A 24510-nucleotide genomic window follows, 5' to 3' on the forward strand; every position below is an offset into this window, starting at 1 on the left:
AATAATAATAATAATAATAATAAATAAGATGGATGCATCCTGATCTGTGGAGCAATGCGCAACCTTCAGCTTTCCATATATTGATGCACAACTCTCATGTATCATCATTGGCCAGGTTAGCTATGGCTAATGGAAACTCAACTTCAACATTAGCTATAGAGCTAACCAAAAACTCTCTTTAGATCATGTCTGTGTTTTGAATCTGTATGTGCCCCAGTGGCAAAGTGCGTTAAAAGCACTGAGCTGCTGAACTTGCAGACTGAAAGGTCCCAGGTTCAAATCCCGGGAGCGGAATAAGCGCCCGCTGTCAGCTCCAGCTCCTGCCAACCTAGCAGTTTGAAAACATGCAAATGTGAGTAGATCAATAGGTACCGCTCCGGCGGGAAGGTAACAGCACTCCATGCAGTCATGCCGGCCACATGACCTTGGAGGTGTCTATGGACAACGCCGGCTCTTTGGCTTAGACATGGAGATGAGCACCAACCCCAGAGCCAGACATGACTGGACTTAACGTCAGGGGAAACCTTTACCTTTACCTATGTGCCACCTGATGCCCTTTGCCTTTCTCTGATGGATTATGACATTCAAGAAACTTCCTGCATAACAGAAGATTTTTAGGTGCAGTGTGCGTGTATTTATGGAGTGACAGCTCAAACAATTACTGGAATTGTATCTCTGAACATTCACTTTGCTAAATAGCCTATGTGTCTTCGTCTCTCTCTGTCTGTATGTCTAATGGCATTGAATGTTTGCCATGTATGTACATTGTCATCCGCCCTGAGTTCCCTTTGGGGTGAGAAGGGCGGAATATAAATACTGCAAATAAATAAATAAATATGTCTGTTCTTGAACCTGGCATCTTCTACAAATCCAATTTGTCCCCTTTGCTTGCTCTCTCCCATGTAGCCTTGAGCTTTCTGATCTTGGCCCCTGATCTAGCTATGCACTGGATTGCCATCTGCCTGGCTTATGACCTGACAACAAAACAGATTTCTACAGTATTTCTTTAACAATATAAAATCCCTTCTTCTGCAGAAATCTTAGAAGAGGAACAGTCCAGTTACTAATCAACAGCAAAAGGTTAGAAGAGCGTTCAAATTAGACAAAGTCCTTTGAACAAATAACAGAACAATAAAGTGGTTAAAAACAAGTAATTCCAAGCTATTTAAGCAAAAGCCTTTCCTCTAAACTGAGTGTATGATTGCCAAGGTTTGTTGAAGCTTTCAACTGATTGTTTTTTTTCTGAAATGTCCAATTATTGTTTTCAAAACCATCTATGCAAAATAGTGGCGGCATTCAAGCATGAACAAAGACAAGAACACTTTGTGATAATAATAAAACTAAAATTGATTAATGATTCAGCTACAAACATCACAGTGGAAATTGATTCTGCTACCAACACCACCAGGCACGGTAATATGGGGGTGGGGATGAGGGACTTTCAAGGTCAGGGAATGGATTTCACAAAGCACTCTGCATCAAATTTCTGAAAGGAAACCTTGGGCTAAGTCTCTCTCTCTCTCCTTATGATCCACTGGAAACTTTTCTCATAGTTATATATGAATGATATGTGGTTGGAGTTTTTTTTTAAACATATATTAAAAGAAATATTGCTTTGCACATGTTGTGAAATAAGGTCTTAATTGAAATGATTATTTTTAATCTTTTGTACTGTTTTAACTATTTTATTTCAACTTACTTTGTAAGTTGCTCTGGGTCCCATGCTGAGAGAAGAGTGATATATACATATACCCGTATATACTCGAATATAAGCCAACCCACCTAATTTTACCACAAAAAAACTGGAAAGACATTGATTCCAGTATAAGCCAAGGGTGGTAAATTTCAGAAATAAAAATAGATACCAATTAAATTACATTAATTGAGGCATCAGTAGGTTAAATGTTTTTGAATATTTACATAAAGCTCAAATTTAAGACAAGACTGTCCAACTCTGATCAAATCATTATTCTCATCTTCTTCAATGTAAATGTGCTTATGTATCCTTTTAATAATAATAGAGTAAAATAATATATAATAATAATAATAATAATAATAATAAATACAGGAAAATAATACAAGTAATAATAAATACAGGAAAATAACAAAGGCAATAATAATAATAATAATAATAATAATAATAATAATAATAAGATCAGAGTGAAATAATAAATGTATTAGCTTTTTTTCATGTCAGGAGCAACCGGAGTTGCTTCTGGAGTGAGAGAATTGGCCGTCTGCAAGGACGTTGCCCAGGGGACGCCCGGATGTTTTGATGTTTTTACCATACTTGTGGGAGACTTCTCTCATGTCCCCGCATGGAGCTGGAGCTGATAGAGGGAGCTCATCCACACTCTCCCCGGGTGAGATTCGAACCTGGCAGCTTTCAGGTCAGCAACCCAACCTTCAAGTCACAAGGCTTTTATCCCCTAGGCCACCGGAGGCTCCAATGTATTAGTAATAATAATAAAAATAGAGTAAAATAAATGTAATAGTAGCAACAATAATAGAGAATAATAATAATAATAATAATAATAATAATAATAATAATAATAATAAACTTTATTTATACCCCGCCACCATCTCCCCGTGGGGACCCGGGGCAGCTCACAATGTTACAAAAGTAACAGCGCAAATACATTAAACAATATACACAGTTTAAAACACAAGAAGATGATAAAACAGAAGTTAAAATAAAGGTTTATACAACAGTAATAATATCAAGCAACCACCAATGCAATTCCGTCAACTTCAAAGGTGAGGGGGGGGGGGACTATAGCAGCAATATAAGATAAAATCATTAGATTAAAATACCCCGATGAAAAGGAACTTAATAACATAAATGTAATAATACCAAAAATAATAGAGAAAAATAATAAATGTACCATATATTCTTGAGTATAAGCTGATGCAAATATAAGCCAACCAGGACCCTCACACAAGTATAAGCAGAGAAGGGCTTTTTCAGTCTTAAAAAAGGGCTGAAAAACTAGGCTTATACTCGAGTATATACAGTATATATATATATATGTGTGTGTGTATGTGTGTGTGTGTGTGTGTGTGTGTGTGTGTGTGTGTACACACACACACAAATAAAATAATATCACTGAAATCTAACTTTAAAACTGCCAGGTGTTGTAGTTCACAAATTCAGCATAATAGAGGCAAGAAGTATATATTAGTGACTAACCCAAAAACCTACATGACTTGGGGCCCTTAGAACTTGATTTTGAAAAACAGTGCCTTCCAATTTAGCCAGAACATTGTTATACATATATGGGCCAGGGTCCAAAGAAGCAGATTTTCTGTATGGGTGGAAACTGTATGTGGAGCTAGAACTGCCTAACTTAGGCAAGAAGTGTATATTATTTGGACCAGTCCAAAGATCCAGATGATTCCTTGAACCCCTAGGACTTGACTCTGAAAAACAGTACCTTCCAATTTAACCAGAAAATTGTTACACCCATTTGGGCCAGGATCCAAAGCAACAGATTCTCTGTGTAGGAGGAAGCTGAATGTAGAGTTAGATCTTTTCTTGCTGAGCAACCTCTCATTTTGGCAGCTGTGTGTGGGATTCAGATTTTGACTCCACACAATTTAACACACAAACACACACACACACCTACCATTGCTGTTTCTGTCCCTCCATAAATAGATGCTCTGGTTCGTCTCCCAAATGAAGATTGGGACAAGCAAATGGGTATGACACATCTCTTCTAAAACATGCTTCTAAGCAAGCTGCACACAGACATTAATGGCAAGAGAGGAAGCAGAAAAATTAAAGTGAACAGGCAAAGGGGAAGAGGAATTACTTTGGATATGGACAGCGAAGGAGAATTAATGAGGTACAGGTGAAAAACCAAGAGCTGTGAGATTGTTTAAAGCAACAGAGGGTATATAGTAGACCAAGATTATTAATAAGGAAAGCCAGAAACTCAAGAGTCATGGGGACAAAGGACAAAAGGAAGTGTCAAGGTCAGAGAGGTGTTACTATACGAAACCTATACGATGGTTAAAACCAAAGGGAGATCACAGTGGATCTTCCAAGAAATTGCTTAACTTCAAAATACTCCCCACTCACTTATTTTTGATGAACCTCTGTTTGTGTGGCATATTCTTGAAAAAAAGCAGGACTAAGCAAGGCATTTCACTGCTTGAGAAAAAGGACAGGATAAACTACCCAGTGGCGAAGTGTGATAAAGCACTGAGCTGCTGAACTTGTAGACCGAAAGGTCCCAGGTTCAAATCCCGGGAGCAGAGTGAGCGCCTGCTATTACCTCCAGCTTCTGCCAACCTAGCAGTTCAAAAACATGCCAATGTGAGTAGATCAATAGGTACCGCTCCGGCGGGAAGGTAATGGCATTCCATGTAGTCATGCCGGCCACATGACCTTGGAGGTGTCTACGGACAACGCCGGCTCTTTGGCTTAGAAATTGAGATGAGCACCAACCCCCAGAGTCAGACACGACTGGACTTAACGTCAGGGAAACCTTTACCTTTACTATGCCCATATAGTCTTAGCCTGTGTGTCCTATAAAGAAGGGTGTTACTTTGCTTTGGGAGGTTTTAATAAAAGACTCTTTCTACGGTGCCTTCATTGACCTTTTGTCTCATCTTAAAGAAAAATGTCACCACGTGGAGTAATGATAGGTGTTTGGTTTCTCACTGGCTCTTTCTGTTTCACAGATTATTCAAAGGTTCACTTAACACAGCTTTTGGAGAAAGTAGAAGTGATTGCAGGACGCATGCTTAAATTTTCAGTCTTTTATCGGAACCAGCACAAAGAATATTTTGACTACATCAGGTAAGAAAATCGGTACCGTTCAAAGGTGAATGTAATTTTAGTTCTACAGGTGACAAGAAATGTGTACTCATTGGATGTTGTGACATTTTTTTCAATTCATGTTGACTGTCAATTGCTATTCTATTTGGTGAAACTAATTGGTAACTAGGCTTGTGTTTATGTAGATGTATTGTTTGTATTGTCCCAAAGAATCCCAGGATGTGTAACAGCTTCATAAATCATCATTTATCAAACAAGACCTTTAATACCCTAAAAAAGATACAGAGAAATGATTCAGGCAATTATAATTATTCATCATCAGAATCCAGTGATAACAACTAGGACGTGCAATACAGTGTGCCGGCCACATGACCTTGGAGGTGTCTACAGACAACGCCAACTCTTCAGCTTAGAAATGGAGATGAGCACCAACCCCCAGAGTCAGACATGACTGGACTTAACATCAGGGGAAACCTTTACCTTTAAACTACACCCACATTCCCATTCCACGTAGAGAAACACTTCTATACTAGCGGCTGAATCTAATTTTGGATACAGCATAATACTTTCCACTTTATTTGAGGCCAGGAGGTAAGTGCTCCGAGCCAAACTGGGAGTAGCGGTATACAAGTCTAATAAATAAATAAATAAATAAATAAATAAATAAAATAAGTGGAGAGTGGAGAAGGATGGGCATTAGGCAGCCTACAGAGCTTGGGTCTCCAACACCTCTCTGTCAATAACTCAACACTCTGCTTGGTGACAGCTTAGTATCTTTCCTGAGACAGTCTGCTACTGGAGTAGAGCAATCCTGAGCACACTCAATGCCCTCTAGAGCACATCTCTTGCAGCAATTGCCTTCCTTAGCTTGCTTGGACAGACAGCCATACCAAGCCAGAAACAAGAAAGCTTTGCAGCTATCAGTTCATATCATGGTAACAGTCAGAGAGAGTTCAGGTCAAAGTCACCTTTCGGCAGATAGTGTCTCAGTCAGCCATCTCCTTCTGTCTAATGGTACATCCAGCCTTGCTGATATGGCAGGATACTACCAAGGCTGGAGCCAAGAGATTTAAAGATGAAAGGGCTATAAAGATGACATGATTTCTCTGTGTCATGACTTGGTTTTCTGCCAACGGGTAATCACATAAAAGACCTACTTGTGTTTATAGACTATAGGGATTCGTTGAAAGACATACATTGTGTAGGCATGCACCACTGTCCAACCCATCTAATAAATGACCCATTCACAATGTATTGTATGGTGTTTTAGCCACCTGACAACCCGCTCATTTTTTGTGGAAACAGAAATATGTCAAAAGGAATAATCCCTACTTTGAGCAACTTACCATATATGAATTGTGGAGTTTTTTTTCTGTTTGGTAGAGCACATACAGTTCAGGCCATAATTGAGCAAATACATGGAGATTAAGAAGTCAAAGGAAACAAGCTCAAAAAACACCGGTCTCCCAAAAACAAGTGACACATTGTGAATCAATACTGAAATCTGGAAAGAAGTGGGAGGTGGGTTTTTTTTCTTTTTGTTTTTGTGCTTTTGATTTGGAAAACACATTTCCCTAACTTTCTGTCACAAAACCTCACTTAATGAAAACGGAGCCTCCGGTGGCCTAGGGGATAAAAGCCTTTTGACTATGCAAGAGATTCATTAGGGAGATGGTTTGGTATGGATACACATGCAAATATGTATTATTTAATGGGATTTGCAATAGCTTTTAGTCCGAAGGGGCCTCAGACACACTTCACCCCCTAAAAAATAGGAGCCTCCGATTGCCTAGGGGATAAAAGCCTTGTGACTTGAAGGTTGGGTTGCTGACCTGAAGGCTGCCAGGTTCGAATCCCAACCGAGGAGAGTGAGGATGAGCTCCCTCTACCAGCTCCAGCTCCATGCGGGGACATGAGAAAAGCCTCCCACAAGGATGGTAAAACATCAAACATCCGGGCGTCCCCTGGGCAACGTCCTTGCAGACGGCCAATTCTCTCACTCCAGAAGCAACTCCGGTTGCTCCTGACATGAAAAAAAAAACTTAATGGAAACACTGAGACATGAAACTGGACATCATCTGTAAGAGGACTGAACAAAGGACTGTGGCAAATGGCAGAGATTAAAAAAAAAAGTCAGATGTTCACCGAGGTACCACAGATGTTGGCCACAGCTCTAAAAGCAATTAAAGGCTTGATCAATGATCCAAAAGAAACAGAATACACAATGAATTACCAAGGACTTTAAATGTGAATGCATAGCAACCAAGTGGAAATATGTTAGATGAACAATTTAGAGAAGTGTCTAAAAAGAGGAACCATTTTCTCTACCTTATATATTCTATTCCATAAGATTTTTCAGAGGCCATGACTCTCAGGAAAGCAGGGTGGAAATAATAGGCCGGGCTGTGGCGCAGGCTGGTTAGCAGCCAGCTGCAACAAATCACTCTGACCAAGAGGTCATGAGTTCGAGGCCCGCCCGTGCCTGTGTCTGTCTCTGTTCTATGTTATGGCATTGAATGTTTGCCTTATATGTGCAATGTGATCAGCCCTGAGTCCCCTTTGAAGTGAGAAGGGCGGAATATAAATACTTTAAATAAATAAATAAATTAATAAATATGTAATCTTGAAGCTTTTCTCTCTGGATTCCAAGATCCTATCCACCCTCTAGAAGCACTACAAATACAGATATTTTTATATAATCCTCCGAATTAATTCCTCAGCCCAGTACCATTCATTTCAGTGGCATATTATTAGGAAAGAGTATGCCATTGTGATTTTCATCTTCCATGTTTGCTTGCAAATTCTTTCAGTTTATAACTATAAAAAAGCTTACAACGTTTAAAAAAACATTTTAAAAAGTGCATGTTCAGTTATAAACTTGGGAGGATTATATAAAAATATCTGTATTTGCAGTGCTTCTAGAGAGATGGACAGGATCTTGGAATTTAGAGAGAAAAACTTCAAGATTACATATTTCCACCCTGCTTTCCTGAGAGTCATGGACTCTGAAACATCTTATGAAATAGAATATATAAGGCAGAGAAAATTGCCACATTCATAAAAACAAATTAAATAAAGAGGAACATGAAGACACAGAAAACTAGTGGTGTGATTATTAGGCATGCGTGCGGATCCGTTTTAGGTCCCAGGAACAGAAAGGAGAGACTCGTAAGTTCCCTATTGCCACCAATGGGCCAGATCTAGCCGTATTTTTCACCTGCAAACTGAAAACGGTTATCCGGATACACACCTGTTTTCAGAAAGCACATGAAAACAGATATGGGGTGTATCGGAATCCAGCCAGCAGAAAAGAAATGAGATTCGGCCGAAATGCACAAGCCTAGTGATTAGACCACCCTGAGTTCCCATTGGAGATCTAGGGCAGGATACAAATAAAGATTATGATTATGATTATAAACCAGTGGTTCTCAACCTGTGGGTCCCCAGGTGTTTTGGCCTAGGACTCCCAGGTATCCCAGCCAGTTTACAAGCTGTTTGGATTTCTCGGAGTTGAAGGCCAAAACATCTGGGGACCCACAGGTTGAGAACCACTGTTATAAACAAAGAACAAATACTGTATATACTCGAGTATAAGCCTAGTTTTTCAGCCCTTTTTTAGGGCTTATACTCGAGTGAGGGTCCTCGTTGGCTTATACTCGAGTATATATGGTACATTTATTATTTTTCTCTATTTTTATTGGTATTATTACATTTATTATTTTACTCTATTATTGTTAGAATTACATTTATTTTACTCTATTTTTATTATTATTAATACATTTATTATTTCACTCTGATATTAATATTGTTATGACATTTATTATTTTACTCTATTATTATTCAAAGGATACATAAGGGCATTTACATCGAAGAAGATGAGAATCATGATTTGATCAGAGTTGGACGGTCTTATCTTAGAGTTTTATGTAAATATTAAAAAAATAACCTACTGATGCCTTGATTAATGTCATTTTATTGGTTTCTATTTTTATTTCTGAAATTTACCACCCTCGGCTTATACTGGAGCCAATGTTTTCCCAGTTTTCTTGTGATAAAATTTGGTGCCTCGGCTTATATATGGGTCGGCTTATATTCAAGTATATACGGTACCTTTTAAAAATACATGTGTAGAAGAATGATAGGGAGAGAAAAGAGAAAAGATCTGGGCAAACACATGGCTGAGATTGTACATCAAAAGATATGATGTGTAACTCTATGATGGTGAAGCAATGTTGCCAGCATGATAAGCAATCATGCCAGTAATTTGTAATGATGAACTCACAATGGGGCATTGCATAACATGTCCCAATGTACAATGTATCCCCTCATATATGGGAATGCATTGTGTATTGTGACATATTGTGCATCATCACATGATATTCAATGGGATCAGTGCTCAACTGCTACACTGCTGCGAGATCTACTTGCACAATGGAACCGATAAGATGGTCATATCTCTGTTCCTCTCCTGAGAATATGGCCATTGTGAAATGGCACAGTTCAACTTCACAAGATTTTAAGATTTCTTACAATGACATCACTTGACAAGAGGATGCCGGCCATCATCTTTATAATATAATAGCAAGGGACCAAGAAGAGGAGCATCTATAATAAAAACTGCTTGGATCACTGTAAAGAAGTGTGTGTTTTGTTTTGATTTATGGATGACATGTTTGTTTGATTTTGTTTTAGAAGTCATGTTTGGCTAAGTTTAAAATGGGTAAGTATTGGAGTTAACAATACATGGGGGAAGGTAACCAGCTCAGCATTCTGAGGCAGGTTACCATAGCAACGGGGGCGGAGCCAACCGCCGTTTGGAAAAGAAAAACAGGGAATGTTTTAAACCCAGCTCAGTCTGTGATTTTTAGTCACAGGGAAGACACTGGTTCCAGGATTAAGGAAACCAGGGAGGCAGACCTCTAGTAGTGCCAGACTAAACAAGTGGATTGACTTGTTTAGGGTTATTTATAGGGGCTGAGAAGTAAGGGGAAATAATCCCAGTAAATCCAAGAGATCTGTTATTAGTTTTGATTGAAGAGAAGAAAGTATTTTGGAAATTAGAACACCTCAACATCTATTTTAACAGTTATTTAAGTGCCTTAAAGAAATTATTGAAACCACTAAGCTTTGTACATGAAATAAACTTGTTTTGTTCTTTAAACTGTCTAAGTCTCTGTCACACTCATATTCAAACTAAGCAACATTACCATCTAAAGTAAATAAGAAGATTAAAAAGAATAAATTATCCTCTGCCTGACATCTCCATAATTGGTGGCAGTGGTTATAAAAAATCATCATCCAGACATCTTTACATTTTGGTGGCAACTGTATGGTGGGATTAAAAAAGGATCCCTCCCTACCTCACATCATCACAATCACCTTTACAAAATGTCAATAAATTAACAGTTTAAACAGAATCAAAATGGAATTGTTTGAATTTGTCTATCACTGCTTACATCATGTTATTAAATAGGAGTGACACGTTGACAACTAAATACCAGCTGGGGAGAAAAGCGAGAAAAACTATTTTCATCATCACGTTTTACTCATGGGTCTTCTGGGAAGTAACTGTCTGGTCACGTTGCAAAACAAGATGCTAGACCAGATGGAACCCTGGTCACACCTAGCAGATCTTTGCTAAGAAACCATTTGGGGAACATAAGGTATTTAAGGGTTTCACTTTTCTGGGAGCAAGACTGGAAAATTATTCACAAAATTTCCAAGTGGCAGACCTCACAGAGTTCTTTCCAGCCTTACTTTTTACGTTGCCACATAAATGATGACATTGCAGGAGTGAGGACAAAGATCGCATTTGGGAATCCGTGTATTCTGAATTTAAAGCAAAGAACGTGAGGGGATATATATGACTTGAGGGTGAAAAGGGGATTAAAAGATTCTACAGATTTGTGCCTGCAGGGTATTGCTGAGTTGCAATCTGGATGTTCTCTAGCTGAGTGGTGAGATTTAATTCATCCAATACTACCTAATATTTTAATACAGGTCGAACAGCCCTTATTCAAACATCTAAAATCCAAAATCATCCATATGGATGCCTGAGGTAGTGACATCTTTGTTTTTTGATGTTTCCATGTAAAAAAAACCCTTTGTTTCATGCACAAAATTAATAAGGGGCCGGGCTGTGGCGCAGGCTGGTGAGCAGCCTGCTGCAATAAATCACTCTGACCATGAGGTCATGAGTTCGAGGCCAGCCCGTGGCGGGGTGAGCATCCATCAATTAAAAATAAAAAAATAGCCCCTGTTCGTTGCTGACCTAGCAACCCGAAAGATAGTTGCATCTATCAAGTAGGAAATAAGGTACCACTTATAAAGTGGGGAGGCAAATTTAACTAATTTACGACATTGGAATGAGGAAGTGCCATCACAGTGGATGATGAAGCAGCTGCTCCCCTGTGGTCAGAATCGAACATCCCTCAGGAGAAGGTTAAATTGCCTCTGCGTCTGTCTCTGTCTCGGTTCTATGTGTATATGGACATTGAATGTTTGCCCTATATGTATATAATGTGATCCGCCCTGAGTCCCCTTCACGGTGAGAAGGGTGGAATATAAATACTGTAAATAAATAAATAAATAAATAATACTGTGCTCAGGCTATGTATAAAACATATATATGGAACTTAAACGAATTCTGTGTTTAGATTTTGGGCCCATCTCCAAGATATATCATTATGTATACACAAATCTTCCAAAAAAACTTTTAAAAAATCAGAAGTACTTGTATTGCCATATATATTAATGTACAAACCAACCTCATGTGTAAGTTGAGGCCAAAATAATGGATTTTGATAGCACCTATAGTAGATCAGTAATTTCATGGGGAGGGGAAAGCACCAGAGAGATAGCCGCCCCTGTGTGTTGCCATTGCTGCCATCATTTTCCCACTCAGGCATTAAAAAAAAATAAAAATCAGAAGCGACATTATGAAGGAAACAGTAGAAGAATTGAGGTAATTCTTTTAGCTTCTCTTGGAATATACAGTGTTCCCTTACTACTTCATGGTTCGCTTTTTGCGGATTCGCTGTTTTGTGTTTCTTTCAATAAACTCTAAAAGAATATTATAAATCATAAAAAATTACAATTTACAGCCTAAGGAAGGGAGGAAGGAGAAGCCAAAGGGAGAGAAAAGGAGCCTACGTGGCAACAGGAGGAGAAGGAGGTGATTTACCAAGACACGATTGGTTGATAAAGACTTAAAATATTGTATAACTACTAAAATAATGTATAAATATATAGCGTTCCTACTTTGTGGATTTTCACTTATTGCAGGTGGTCCTGGAACCTAACCCCCGCGATAAGTGAGGGAACACTGTACTAGACTCTTGCCTTTCACTATTTTACTCAAAAATAGATCTAATGTACAATGCTCATATTGATTCACAGATAGGTCAACTCAGGTTTTTGTGGTTGAGCCTTTGACTGAAATTATTAAACTCATACATGAGTATATGGGGTACTTTCAGGAATAAAAATATTTCTTGCAATTTATAGTTTGTTCAGTTTATAAATTAAAAGATTCATAATTCCCTCAAACCTGGCAGTTTCAAATAGATCCAGATACTGTAAGACAGAAACAAGACTTACAGAGATGTGCCTATCAGCATGATCCAATGAATAAAATACAGAATCAGTCAGCAAAATAAATGAATAACATTTATACAGATTGAAATTTACTTCATAATTATAGTTTGCAAACATCTAGAAATAATTTGCAGACACAAGGGCCTATATCTAATTTAACACTACCAATATGAGAATCTCCACTAGCACAGCGCCACAGGATTTGTACAAAGCATTGATGGCATGTGCATTCAACTGTGTATCCAGTTATACAATAGGATGCTCAGCTGCTTACACAATAAATTTGGATACCACTCTGATACTAACCCTGAAAATGCAGAACTGTTGGGACAACGGGCCTTGGGCTAGTGCAGTGATATAACTGAATATGGGTCAAGAATTGCTCCAGTTGCTAAACTAGACCCCACAGCTACTGCAGAATTGGAGAAGTGGTGGATAAAACAGACTTGAAATATTTCAGCAACACATCCAGGAATGTTACAAAAAACATGCAATAGCTAAATATCAGTAAGGACAATGCTGTTTGACAGCAGGAACAGCTTCACACGTATACTCTTTATTTTTACACACACACACACACACTTAATTTCGTTCCTCTTCAATGAACAGAAAATCAGAACATGCTGATTGCAAAAGACAAGGCAGTTGTGCGCATAGCATACATATAATTCTACTGGGTTGTTCCCTCTATTGAAATAGATAGGACAACTATATAAAAAACACATTTTATTCCGTATCTTGAATTTTTTTTTTTCCGTGTCAGGAGCAACCGGAGTTGCTTCTGGAGTGAGAGAATTGGCCGTCTGCAAAGACGTTGCCCAGGGGACGCCCGGATGTTTTGATGTTTTACCATCCTTGTGGGAGGCTTCTCTCATGTCCCCGCATGGAGCTGGAGCTGATAGAGGGAGCTCATCCGCAGTCTCCCCGGGTGGAATTCGAACCTTTTATTTGAATAAAACTCTTGCAAGGAAACATGGCATGTTACATTTCAGTCGACAGCACAGTGAGTGGAATGTTCTCAGGAGCACAAGTATTCCATCAGCAAATTTCAGACAACACAGCAACAATGGAACCCTCAAAAGAGATCCCTAAGTGTCCTGCTTTCCCTATGGTCCTTTACCATCTTCAAGAGAAGTTTTACTTGACTTTTAAGGAACACCCCCCCTTTTTTTTTTAGGGAGGCATTTTGAGTCGTCATCTTGATCAAGGAGGCCAGTTTTAGCCCATGCATGCAGGCCCTTAATTGTTTAGAAAATGGTTTAAAGGTAAAGGTTTCCTCTGACGTTAAGTCAGACTCTGTCATGTCTGAGTCATGTCTGACTCTGGGGGTTGGTGCTCATCTCCATTTCTAAGCCGAAGAGCCGGCGTTGTCCGTAGACACCTCCAAGGTCATGTGGCCGGCATGACTGCATGGAGCACCGTTACCTTCCCGCTGGAGCGGTACCTATTGATCTACTCACATTTGCATGTTTTCAAACTGCTAGGTTGGCAGAAGCTGGAGCTGACAGCGCGTGCTCACTCCACTCCCGGGATTTGAACCTGGGACCTTTCGGCCTGCAAGTTCAGCAGCTCAGTGCTTTAACACACTTCGCCACCGGGGCTCCTTAGAAAAGGGTTTAGGAAGACATAATGAATTCTACAGGATTTTTTTTTTCTTTATTACATCCAATTTTATTTGATTTTGTCAGTTTTAGCACTTCAATAGTCTTAATTGTAATTGACTGTATCAATATTTGCTTTGAACCATGCTAAAAATACTTTGCTGTAGGAATAGGAAATAATATTTAAGTTTGTCCTTGGGCACATTCTATTTCTTTTTGTTTGGAAAGTGTTAACATTCTGGTTTCTCTGACAGCATTCAAGGAAGTAGAAAAGGAATGGGTGGGAAATAAGTGCAATATAGATTAAAGGTAAAGGTTTTCCCCTGACGTTAAGTCCAGTCATGTCTGACTTTGGGGGTTGGTGCTCATTTCCATTTCTAAGCCGAAGAGCCGGTGTTGTCCGTAGACACCTCCAAGGTCATGTGGCCAGCATGACTGCATGGAGCGCCGTTACCTTCCTGCCAGAGCGGTACCTATTGATCTACTCACATTTGTATGTTTTCAAACTGCTAGGTTGGCAGGAGCTGGAGCTAACAGCGGGCTCTCTTTCTGCTCCCGGGATTTGAACCTGGGACCTTTTGGTTACACCACCAAAATATTCTTGCTACCAGCTGAACTATGTTTCCTTACAAACATCTAGTGACTATCATGATAGTAATCTCAAATTTGGTATAAACAAAAACAAATTGTTATAAGGCTAGTGACTGTTGGAATTGATGTTCTACAAAAGTGGTTCTCAACCTGTGGATCCCCAGATGTTTTGTCCTACAACTCCCAGAAATCCTAACAGCTGGTAAACTGGCTGGGATTTCTGGGAGTTGTAGACCAAAACACCTGGGAACCCGCAGGTTGAGAACCACTGCTCTACAAGTAATGTTCCAGAAATATTGCTGTAGCTTTACATAGGATAAAAGAACAACATCCACCTTAACATAGCAATAGACTAAAATATAATTACAAGTGAAAAAGTACTAATTTTGTTCACTGAACATAGTGTAAACTGTTTAATGTGTTTCTAATTTATTTTCCATGTTAGCAATACTATCAACTGGCATTGTTAGTGATCCCCTAATTAAATTAAATTGAAGCAAGAAACAAGACTCCAAATAAAAAATTCTTAATTGATGTTCCAGGTTCTCACAACACATACACAAAAGGTGCTGTTTTTATGTTGATCTGTGAGGTTTGTACATGTTAATGGGATGAATGACCATGAAATGAAATCATTAGTCAGTGTGAAAGGTAAGGCATAAAAATGTTGAGCTATCAGAGATACCAAAGGAATATGAATTGAACTGTTCAGACAACATTGCCTCTTACAAACAGCCATTCATTTCAATGGAGTTTTCTCAGAAACAAGAACCACTGAAAAATTAATTGTACTGTGATACTACTTGATGGAGCAAGTCTATAATTTAAAAAAAGCAACAGTCACATATATAGAGTCATGTACTAGAGAGAGATAATTATATGGTGTCCTTCTACAAGGTTGGGTCCATTTCTTTATTCGGGTTTTCCATGTAAAAATTTTGTGTTGGAAATAAATAAATTCCAGTGTTTTCTAAACTAAGTACTGCACATTACTAGGTAACATTACTAATAAATCTATAATACACTAAGTATCTATACATTACTAGTAAATTTTTAATACACAAAGAATCCATACATTTCAATTACTTTTTAAATCTCTAATAGATTAAATAGTCCCTTTGTGTGAATGTCCCATGTATATAATATTTTGGAATTAATGAACCTTGTGTTGGTACTAGTTGAGGATTAGAGCAGCAACAGCCTTATTTCCTGAGTGAATAAAATCAGGAGAAAGAAGTTAGCATTCTGCTGCTCTTTCCATGGTCTAAATTTAAAAGCGGACCCATTGAATCAGTAGGATGAATTAGGTGTGACTAAGAAGTCCCATTACTTTCAATGGATCCATTTTGGATAGGAACAGGATTTCTTAATTGTTGTGCTAGTAGTGTGTATATGCTTAATGATGTATCTTTTAACCTGGTTTTAAATTTTTGATTGTTTAATCAATCCAAGAAGGGGAATTCCTTTAGGACTATGTATTATTGTGTTTCAATGTACAGAACAATTAATCAGTCTATGCTGAATCAATTAGCAGCTTGCCATAATTAACTTCACAAGCTTCACAACACCTTTGCCTGAGACAAGTTGAGAGAAAGAGAAATAGAAAGAGCAAGAACTGCATAATGTCTTGATATTTTGTCCCATTATATATATTTTTTTGTTATTGGTGAACATAACTCTGCATATAATACATTTGGTTTTATTTCTTTGACATTTTGAAGTCTCGCAAATAAAGCACATTGACAAAATGTGCTACATTACATTGCAGTCTCACAGGAAACAAGTGTTATTGTTTTACTGTTACCCACCTCAACACAAGTAACGCTCTGAGCAGAAACTGTAATGTCACTATGCTTATAAGACAGAATAAATAACCTTGTTTTCCCCCATGAATATATGTCACTATGGGCACACAAGTGTAAATTGAAATGACTGATTAAACTCAACTTAAACTGATTAAGGTCAAGACAATTTCTACTGCACTTCTCGGCCTGCAATCCTAATGTAACTTTTACACCTGTCTCCAGAATGATTTGCTTATGGATTTCAGGCATGCATTCCAAAAAAAAAAACATGGATTCTAAAAATAGTAATTTAACACCAGCCCACCAAGTGTTCAGATGGGTATTAAAACCACGCGGGACAGTCAAACAACCATATTTAAACTATGGATTATGTTTGAAATATCAAGGGTTTTTTCGGTTAATAGAAGTTGGACAAAGCTCTATATAGCAGATATAATCATAGCAAATTTAATACTGTAAAGGTCTTGCTTCTGACAAGAGGATTGTTGAGTTTTTCACACAATATGTATGTGTATGTGCCCCGATCAATGTATGGCCATTCAATGAATTTCAGTACAGTAGAGTCTCACTTATCCAACATTTGCTTATCCAATGTTCTGGATTATCCAACACATTTTTGTAGTCAATGTTTTCAATACATCGTGATATTTTGGTGCTAAATTTGTAAATACAGGAATTACTACATAGCATTACTACATATTGAACTACTTTTTATGTCAAATTGTTGTATAACATGATGTTTTGGTGCTTAATTTGTAAAATTATAACCTAATTTGATGTTTAATAGGCTTCTCCTTAATCTCAACTTATTATCCAACATATTCGCTTATCCAACGTTCTGCCAGCCCGTTTATGTTGGATAAGTGAGACTCTACTGTACTTCATTGGAGCCCCCGGTGTTGCAATAGGTTAAATCCTAGTGCCGGCAGGACAGGTCAGTTGGTTTGAATCCAGGGATACCTGGTGAGCTCCCTTTGTCAGCTCCAGCTCCCCATGTGGGGACATGAGAGAAGCCTCCCATAGAATGGTAAACATCAAACATCCAGGCATCCCCTGGGCAATGTTCTTGTAGATGACCAATTATCTCACATCAGAAGCAACTTGAAGTTTCTCAAGTCACTTCTGAAATGAAAAAAATTGGAATGAAGCACAATAATACAGAATTAAGAAATGTATATACTGCATTCCTTCAGTTCTAAGAGCCCTTTTACACTGCCATATAAAATCTGCTTTTATCTGCTTTGAATTAGATTATATGGCAGTGTAGACTCATATAATCCAGTTCAAAGCAGATAATGTAGATAATATGGATTATATGGCAGTGCAGAAGAGGCCTCAGACACACTTCCCCCCCTAAAAATGGGGTGCAACATAGAATCGCAGGTGTATCTTTTATATTTTTGTTGGTGGTAGTACTGAAATTAGGGTTCATTTTAGGATTGAAGAAATATGGTAATTGCTAGTTCTCTGTGTCACTATGCTGTGTAAATATTCTCATGGCATCTTAGCAAACGTCTACCTTTCTGTCACTCTGACAACTCCTTTTTAAAATTCATGCTGGTTATATTTGAAAGATATTGCTATAGACTATGCAAGAGATTCATTATGGAGATGGTTTGGTATGGATACACATGCAAATATGTATTGTTTAATGGGATTTGCAATGGCTTTTAGTCCGAAGGGGCCTCAGACACACTTCCCCCCCTAAAAATGGGGTGCATTTTAGAATCACAGTTCTATCTTTAATATTTTGGGTGGTGGTAGTGGTGGTATTGAAATTAAGGTGCATCTTATGACCAAAGAAATACGGTAATTTCTACTTCCCTGTGTCACTATGTTGTGTCAAGATTCTCATGGCCCCTTAATAAATGTGTATGTTCCTGTATGATCCTCTTTTTTAAAATCCATGCTAGTTGTATTTCAAAGTGTGAAAAAGATCTTGGAGTCCTTGTGGACAAACAAGTTAAACATGATGTTTCACCCACATTTATGGCAGGCATCCTCAGAGGTTGTGAGGTATATTGGAAAACTAAGCAATGGAGGTTTATATATCTGTGGAAGGTCCAGGGTGGGAGAAAGAACTGTCCATTGGAGGCTGGTGTGAATGTTGTAATTAATCGCCTTGATTAGCATTAATGGTCATGCTAGTTGTGTTTGAAAGATATTGCTATCAACTGTGCGGATGCACATGTGGGTATGGATTCTTTGATGGGATTTGAGGGGATTCGCAACGGCTTTTAGTCTGAAGGGGCCTCAGACACATTTCCCCCCTTAAAAATGGGGTGCATGTTAGAATCACAGGTGTATCTTTAATATTTTTGGGGTGGTGGTGGTGGTACTGAATTTATGCACCTTATGATGGAAGAAATATGACAATTGCTACTTCGCCGTGTTACTATGTTGTGTCAAAATTCTCATGGCCCCTTGATAAACATGTACATTCCTGTATGTTCCTCTTTTTTAAAATCCATGCTAGTTGTATTTCAAAGTGTGAAAAAGATCTTGGAGTCCTTGTGGACAAACAAGTTAAACATGAGCCAACAATGTGATGCGGCTGCTAAAAAAGCCAACGGGATTCTGGCCTGCATAAATAGGGGTATAGCATCTAGATCCAGGGAAGTCATGCTCCCCCTCTATTCTGCCTTGGTAAGGCCGCACCTGGAATACTGTGTCCAATTCTGGGCACTGCAATTCAAGGGAGATGTTGACAAGCTGAAAAGCGTCCAGGGGAGGGCAACAAAAATGATCAAGGGTCTGGAGAACAAGCCCTATGAGGAGCGACTTAAAGAACTGGGCATGTTTAGCCTGCAGAAGAGAAGGCTGAGAGGAGACATGATAGACATGTACAAATACGTTTTCTGCTGCCCTGCAGATTAGAATATGTTTTCTGCTGCCCTGCAGATTAGAACACGGAACAATGGCTTCAAACTACAGGAAAGGAGATTCCACCTGAACATCAGGAAGAACTTCCTAACTGTGAGAGCTGTTCGGCAGTGGAACTCTCTTCCCCGGTCTGTGGTGGAGGTTCCTTCTTTGGAGGCTTTTAAGCAGAGGCTGGATGGCCATCTGTCGGGGGTGCTTTGAATGCGATTTCCTGCTTATTAGCAGGGGGTTGGACTGGATGGCCCATGAGGTCTCTTCCAACTCTACTATTCTATGATTCTATGAAAGATATCGTTATAGACTGTGCAAAAGCGTAACGTTTGGTACGGATGCACATGTAGGTATGGATTCTTTGATGGGATTTGAGTTTGCAATGGCTTTTTTTAGTCCAACGCCACACACAATGGACGGAGCAGGCAATAGACTGTGCGAAAGGGTGATGTTTGGTACAGATACACTTTTTTTTTCTTCGTGTCAGGAGCAACCTGAGTTGCTTCTGGTGTGAGAGAATTGGCCGTTTGCAAGGACGTTGCCCAGGGGACGCCCGGATGTTTTGATGTTTTACTGTCCTTGTGGGAGGCTTCTCTCATGTCCCTGCATAGAGCTGGAGCTGATAGAAGGAGCTCATCCGCACTCTCCCCGGGTGGGATTCGAACCTGACAGCCTTCAGGTCAGCAACCCAACCTTCAAGTCACAAGGCTTTAAACCACTCCTCCACCATAGGTATGGATTCTTTGATGGGATTTGAGTTTGCAATGGCTTTTTTAGTCCAGCGCCACACACAATGGACGGAGCAGGCTATAGACTGTGGAAAAGAGTGACGTTTGGTACGGATGGACATGTAGGTATGGATTCTTTGATGGGATTTGAGTTTTCAATGGCTTTTTTAGTCCGACGCCACACACAATGGACGGAGCAGGCTATAGACTGTGGAAAAGGGTGACGTTTGGTACGGATACACATGTAGGTATGGATATTCTTTGACGGGATTTGAGTTTACAATGGCCTTTTTAGTCCGACGCCACACACAATGGACAGAGCAGGCTATAGACTGTGCAAAAGGGTGATGTTTGGTACGGATACACATGTAGGTATGGATTCTTTGATGGGATTTGAGTTTGCAATGGCTTTTTTTTAGTTGAAGCAGCACACAATGGACAGAGCACACTTTTTGCTAGCAAACTTAGCATTTTGAAACACTGCATTTAATAATAATAATAATAATAATAATAATGAACAAAACTTTATTTTTTACCCACCCTCTCTCTCCAAGAGGACTCACTATATTACACTATATCATTAATATATTCAAAGATCAGCGAGCAAACAGCATACCATCATGCTCGGCAATAGATAGTCCCCTGTATCGACTCCCATTTTTCCCCACTCTAAGTACAGTAGAGTCTCACTTATCCAACATTCGCTTATACAACGTTCTGGATTATCCAACGCATTTTTGTAGTCAATGTTTTCAATACATCATGATATTTTGGTGCTAAATTCATAAATACAGTAATTACTATGTAGCATTACTGCGTATTGAACTACTTTTTCTGTCAAATTTGCTGTATAACATGATGTTTTGGTGCTTAATTTGTAAAATCATAACCTAATTTGGTGTTTAATAGGCTTCTCCTTAATCTCTCCTTATTATCCAATATATTCGCTTATCCAACGTTCTGCCGGCCCGTTTATGTTGGATAAGTGAGACTCCACTGTATATTCAAAGATCAGCGAGCAAACAGCATACCATCATACTCAGCAATAGATAGTCCCCTGTATCCACTCCCATTTCTCCCCACTCTGAGTATATGTATTTGTACAGACAAAGGGCTTAATGGGAAGACAGAAAAGCTTCCCCTTTGCTGTGAAACAGCCAGAACAAAGCGACTATCCAGCTCCATTGAGGGCAATCAGGGAGCAGGAGCCCAGGCGGGGAATGGGAGCTGTCCGTGGTGCTGAAAGGACGCCATTCCCCAACCAGGCTCTCCTTTGCCTGTCACTAACCTCGCCTTCTCTTCCTCGTTTGGGCAGACAGGCGCTGTTATTTCCTTTGACTGCGTTGGAGTAGAACTGGCAACAAGTCCTTCTTTGCCTGGGCAGGAAAGGCAACGCCAAAGCAAAGCCAGGAAGGGACTCTTTTGCGCCATTGCTATAGGCAGACATCTCTCTTTCCCCCAACCCAGGTAACGTGGGAAAGCAGCCTCCCCTTCTTCCCCAGCCTTGGGAAAATGGGCTCCAACCTCCGCCCAGAAATGCACGGGTTGGGGGTCTTTTGTTCTCACAGGGAAGAAGGGGGTGTTGAAAGGCATGAAAATTGAGAGAAGGGAGGATCAAGGCTGAAAGAAGGTGGCAACAAAGAAATATATATATATTTTAATATTAGCAATTGAGGCATGGTGATGATGGAAGCAGGGGTGAGGGTTGTACCAGCAATCTGGGGTGGCAGATAATAATGACCCACACTCTGTCACACACACACACCTCCCCTTCGGACTCACCGTCCCGGTCGCAGAGCTGGATGGCCTCCAGGCTGAGGTTCTTGATGACATCCTCGCAGGGACTGGTGGGGCTGCTTATGGGATGGTGATCCAAGCGAGGCGCCTCCATTGTGCTGTCCTCCTCCTCCTCCTCCTCCTATCTCCCTTTGCCTTTGTGCCTGAGCCCGAGAAGGATCCTTCTTCTTTCCCCCTCCTTCCAAGGGAGTCAGAGCTTTGGGATCAGACTCCAAGTCTGGCTCCTTCCTCGGCTCCTTCTCTCTCTCTGTCTCCCCTGCCTGGGCTGCAAAGCGCGCTCCCGCTCCCCTTCCCTTGGATTGGAAGAGGAAAAGGAAAAGGAGGGAGGCTCCTGTCCCTGCAATGGAGCAGAGAGTAAAACAAGGGGAGGCGGCAAATAGCAAAGGGACAGCCGCCGCCGCCGTGGGGAGTGCTCAGTTTAAAGGGGCCGCAGCGCGTTTCCAGAGCTGCTGAGTCAAGCCTAGTATATACACCCACACACCCACCCACCCACCCACACACACACACACACACACACACACACACACAAACCTCCTCCCACTCCTTTCCCTTATTGCATGTCACGCCATGCCAGTGCATGGCAGCTCCTTTACCTCCAGGCAGCTTCCTCTCCTCCCCTTCCCCTGCTCCTTATGTAATGGGTTTAGGGCAGTGGTTCTCAACCTTCCTGATGCCACGACCCCTTAACACAGTTCTTCATGTTGTGGCGACCCCCAGGCATGTAGCCAGGGGGGGCTTGAGGGTCTTCACCCCCCCCCCCGAAATTCTCAGGGTATTCCGCGAAAAAGCCTTACATTTATTATTTAAACTGTTACGTTTATTCATATCATGATCTGATCACCATGCTCAATATATCCCATATGCATGGGGGTAATAATAATAATAATAATAATAATAAATAATAATAAAGCTTTATTTATACCCCGCCACCATCTCCCCGTGGGGACTCGGGGCGGCTTACATGGGGCAGAGTTCCAAACAACATAAAGACAAAATATAAGCAACATAATACAATCACAATATAAAACAGATAAAACAGTAATGCAATATATCAATTAAAACAACAATACAGGATAAAAAATTACATTAAAAACACATAAAAGGTAAGACCATGATAAATACAGGATAGATTATTAAAAACCCTCTGGGGCTGATTAATTAATGACTGTATCTCCGAAGGCCTGCTGAAACATCCAAGTAAAGTATCCAAGTACAGTAGAGTCTCACTTATCCAAGCTAATCGGGCCGGCAGAAGCTTGGATAAGTGAATACAGTAGAGTCTCACTTATCCAACACTCACTTATCCAATGTTCTGGATTATCCAACGCATTTTTGTAGTCAATGTTTTCAATACATCATGATACTTTGGTGCTAAATTTGTAAATACAGTAATTACTGCGTAGCATTACTGTGTATTGAACTACTTTTTCTGTCAAATTTGTTGTTAAACATGATGTTTTGGTGCTTAATTTGTAAAATCATAACCTAATTTGATGTGTAATAGGCGTTTCCTTAATCCCTCCTTATTATCCAACATATTCACTTATCCAACGTTCTGTTGGCCCGTTTATGTTGGATAAGTGAGACTCTACTGTATCTTGGATAATAAGGAGGGATTAAGGAAAAGCCTATTAAACATCAAATTAAAAAAGGTAAAGGTTTCCCGTGATGTTAAGTCCACATCATGCGACGTGTGGGGCTTGACAATTCCAAGGCCGGAGTTAAAATTGTTGGAAGAAACATTAACAACCTTACATATGCAGATGATACCACTCTGATGGCCGAAAGTGAGGAAGAGCTGAGGAGCCTTATCACCAAGGTGAAAGAAGAAAGTGCAAAAGCTGGGTTGCAGTTAAACATCAAGAAAACCAAGATCATGGCAACTACACCTATTGATAACTGGCAAATAGAAGGAGAAAACGTGGAGGCAGTGACAGACTTTATATTTCTAGGCACGAAGATCACTGCAAATGCAGACTGCAGTCAGGAAATCAAAAGACGTTTACTTCTTGGGAGGAGAGCAATGACCAACCTTGACAAAATAGTGAAGAGCAGAGACATCACACTGGCAACAAAGGTCCGCATAGTGAAAGCAATGGTATTCCCCATAGTGACCTATGGTTGCGAGAGCTGGACTATAAGGAAGGCTGAGCGAAGGAAGATAGATGCTTTTGAACTCTGGTGTTGGAGGAAAATCCTGAGAGTGCCTTGGACCACAAGAAGATCCAACCAGTCCATCCTCCAGGAAATAATGCCCGGCTGCTCACTGGAGAGAAGGATATTAGAGGCAAAGTTGAAGTATTTTGGCCACATCATGAGGAGACAGGAAAGCTTGGAAAAGATCACAATGCTGGGGAAAATGGAAGGAAAAAGGAAGAGAGGCCAACCAAGGGCAAGATGGATGGACGGTATCCTTGAAGTGACTGGGTTGACCTTGAAGGAACTGGGGGCGGCGACAGCTGACTGGGAGATCTGGCATGGACTGGTCCATAAGGTCATAGAATCATAGAATAGTAGAGTTGGAAGAGACCTCATGGGCCATCCAGTCCAACCCCCTGCTAAGAAGCAGGAAATCGCAATCAAAGCACCCCCAACAGATGGCCATCCAGCCTCTGCTTAAAAGCCTCCAAAGAAGGAGCCTCCACCACAGCCCGGGGGAGAGAGTTCCACTGTCGAACAGCCCTCACAGTGAGGAAGTTCTTCCTGATGTTCAGGTGGAATCTCCATTCATGAAG

At 40.1% G+C, this 24510-nt stretch overlaps 1 protein-coding gene across 4 annotated transcripts in view; it reads right to left on the reverse strand.

Annotated features, from left to right (window-relative positions):
* The window catches only part of phyhipl (phytanoyl-CoA 2-hydroxylase interacting protein like), a 286238-nt gene that overhangs the window by 88206 nt on the left and 173522 nt on the right, over positions 1–24510 (reverse strand). Inside the window, exon 1 of one of the 4 annotated variants that reach the window (XM_062977370.1) lies at positions 21761–22112. The exons of 2 other annotated variants lie outside the window; for them this stretch is intronic. In XM_062977370.1, coding sequence (XP_062833440.1) covers positions 21761–21869 — 109 coding nt within the window. In that variant the 5' untranslated portion in view covers positions 21870–22112. Of the gene's footprint in view, positions 1–3626; positions 3727–21760; positions 22113–24510 lie in introns of those variants that run through there. One more of the 4 variants, XM_008116407.3, reaches the window with a different exon arrangement.

The sequence above is a fragment of the Anolis carolinensis genome, chromosome 3 (assembly GCF_035594765.1).
Source record: "Anolis carolinensis isolate JA03-04 chromosome 3, rAnoCar3.1.pri, whole genome shotgun sequence".
Lineage (NCBI taxonomy): Eukaryota > Metazoa > Chordata > Lepidosauria > Squamata > Dactyloidae > Anolis > Anolis carolinensis.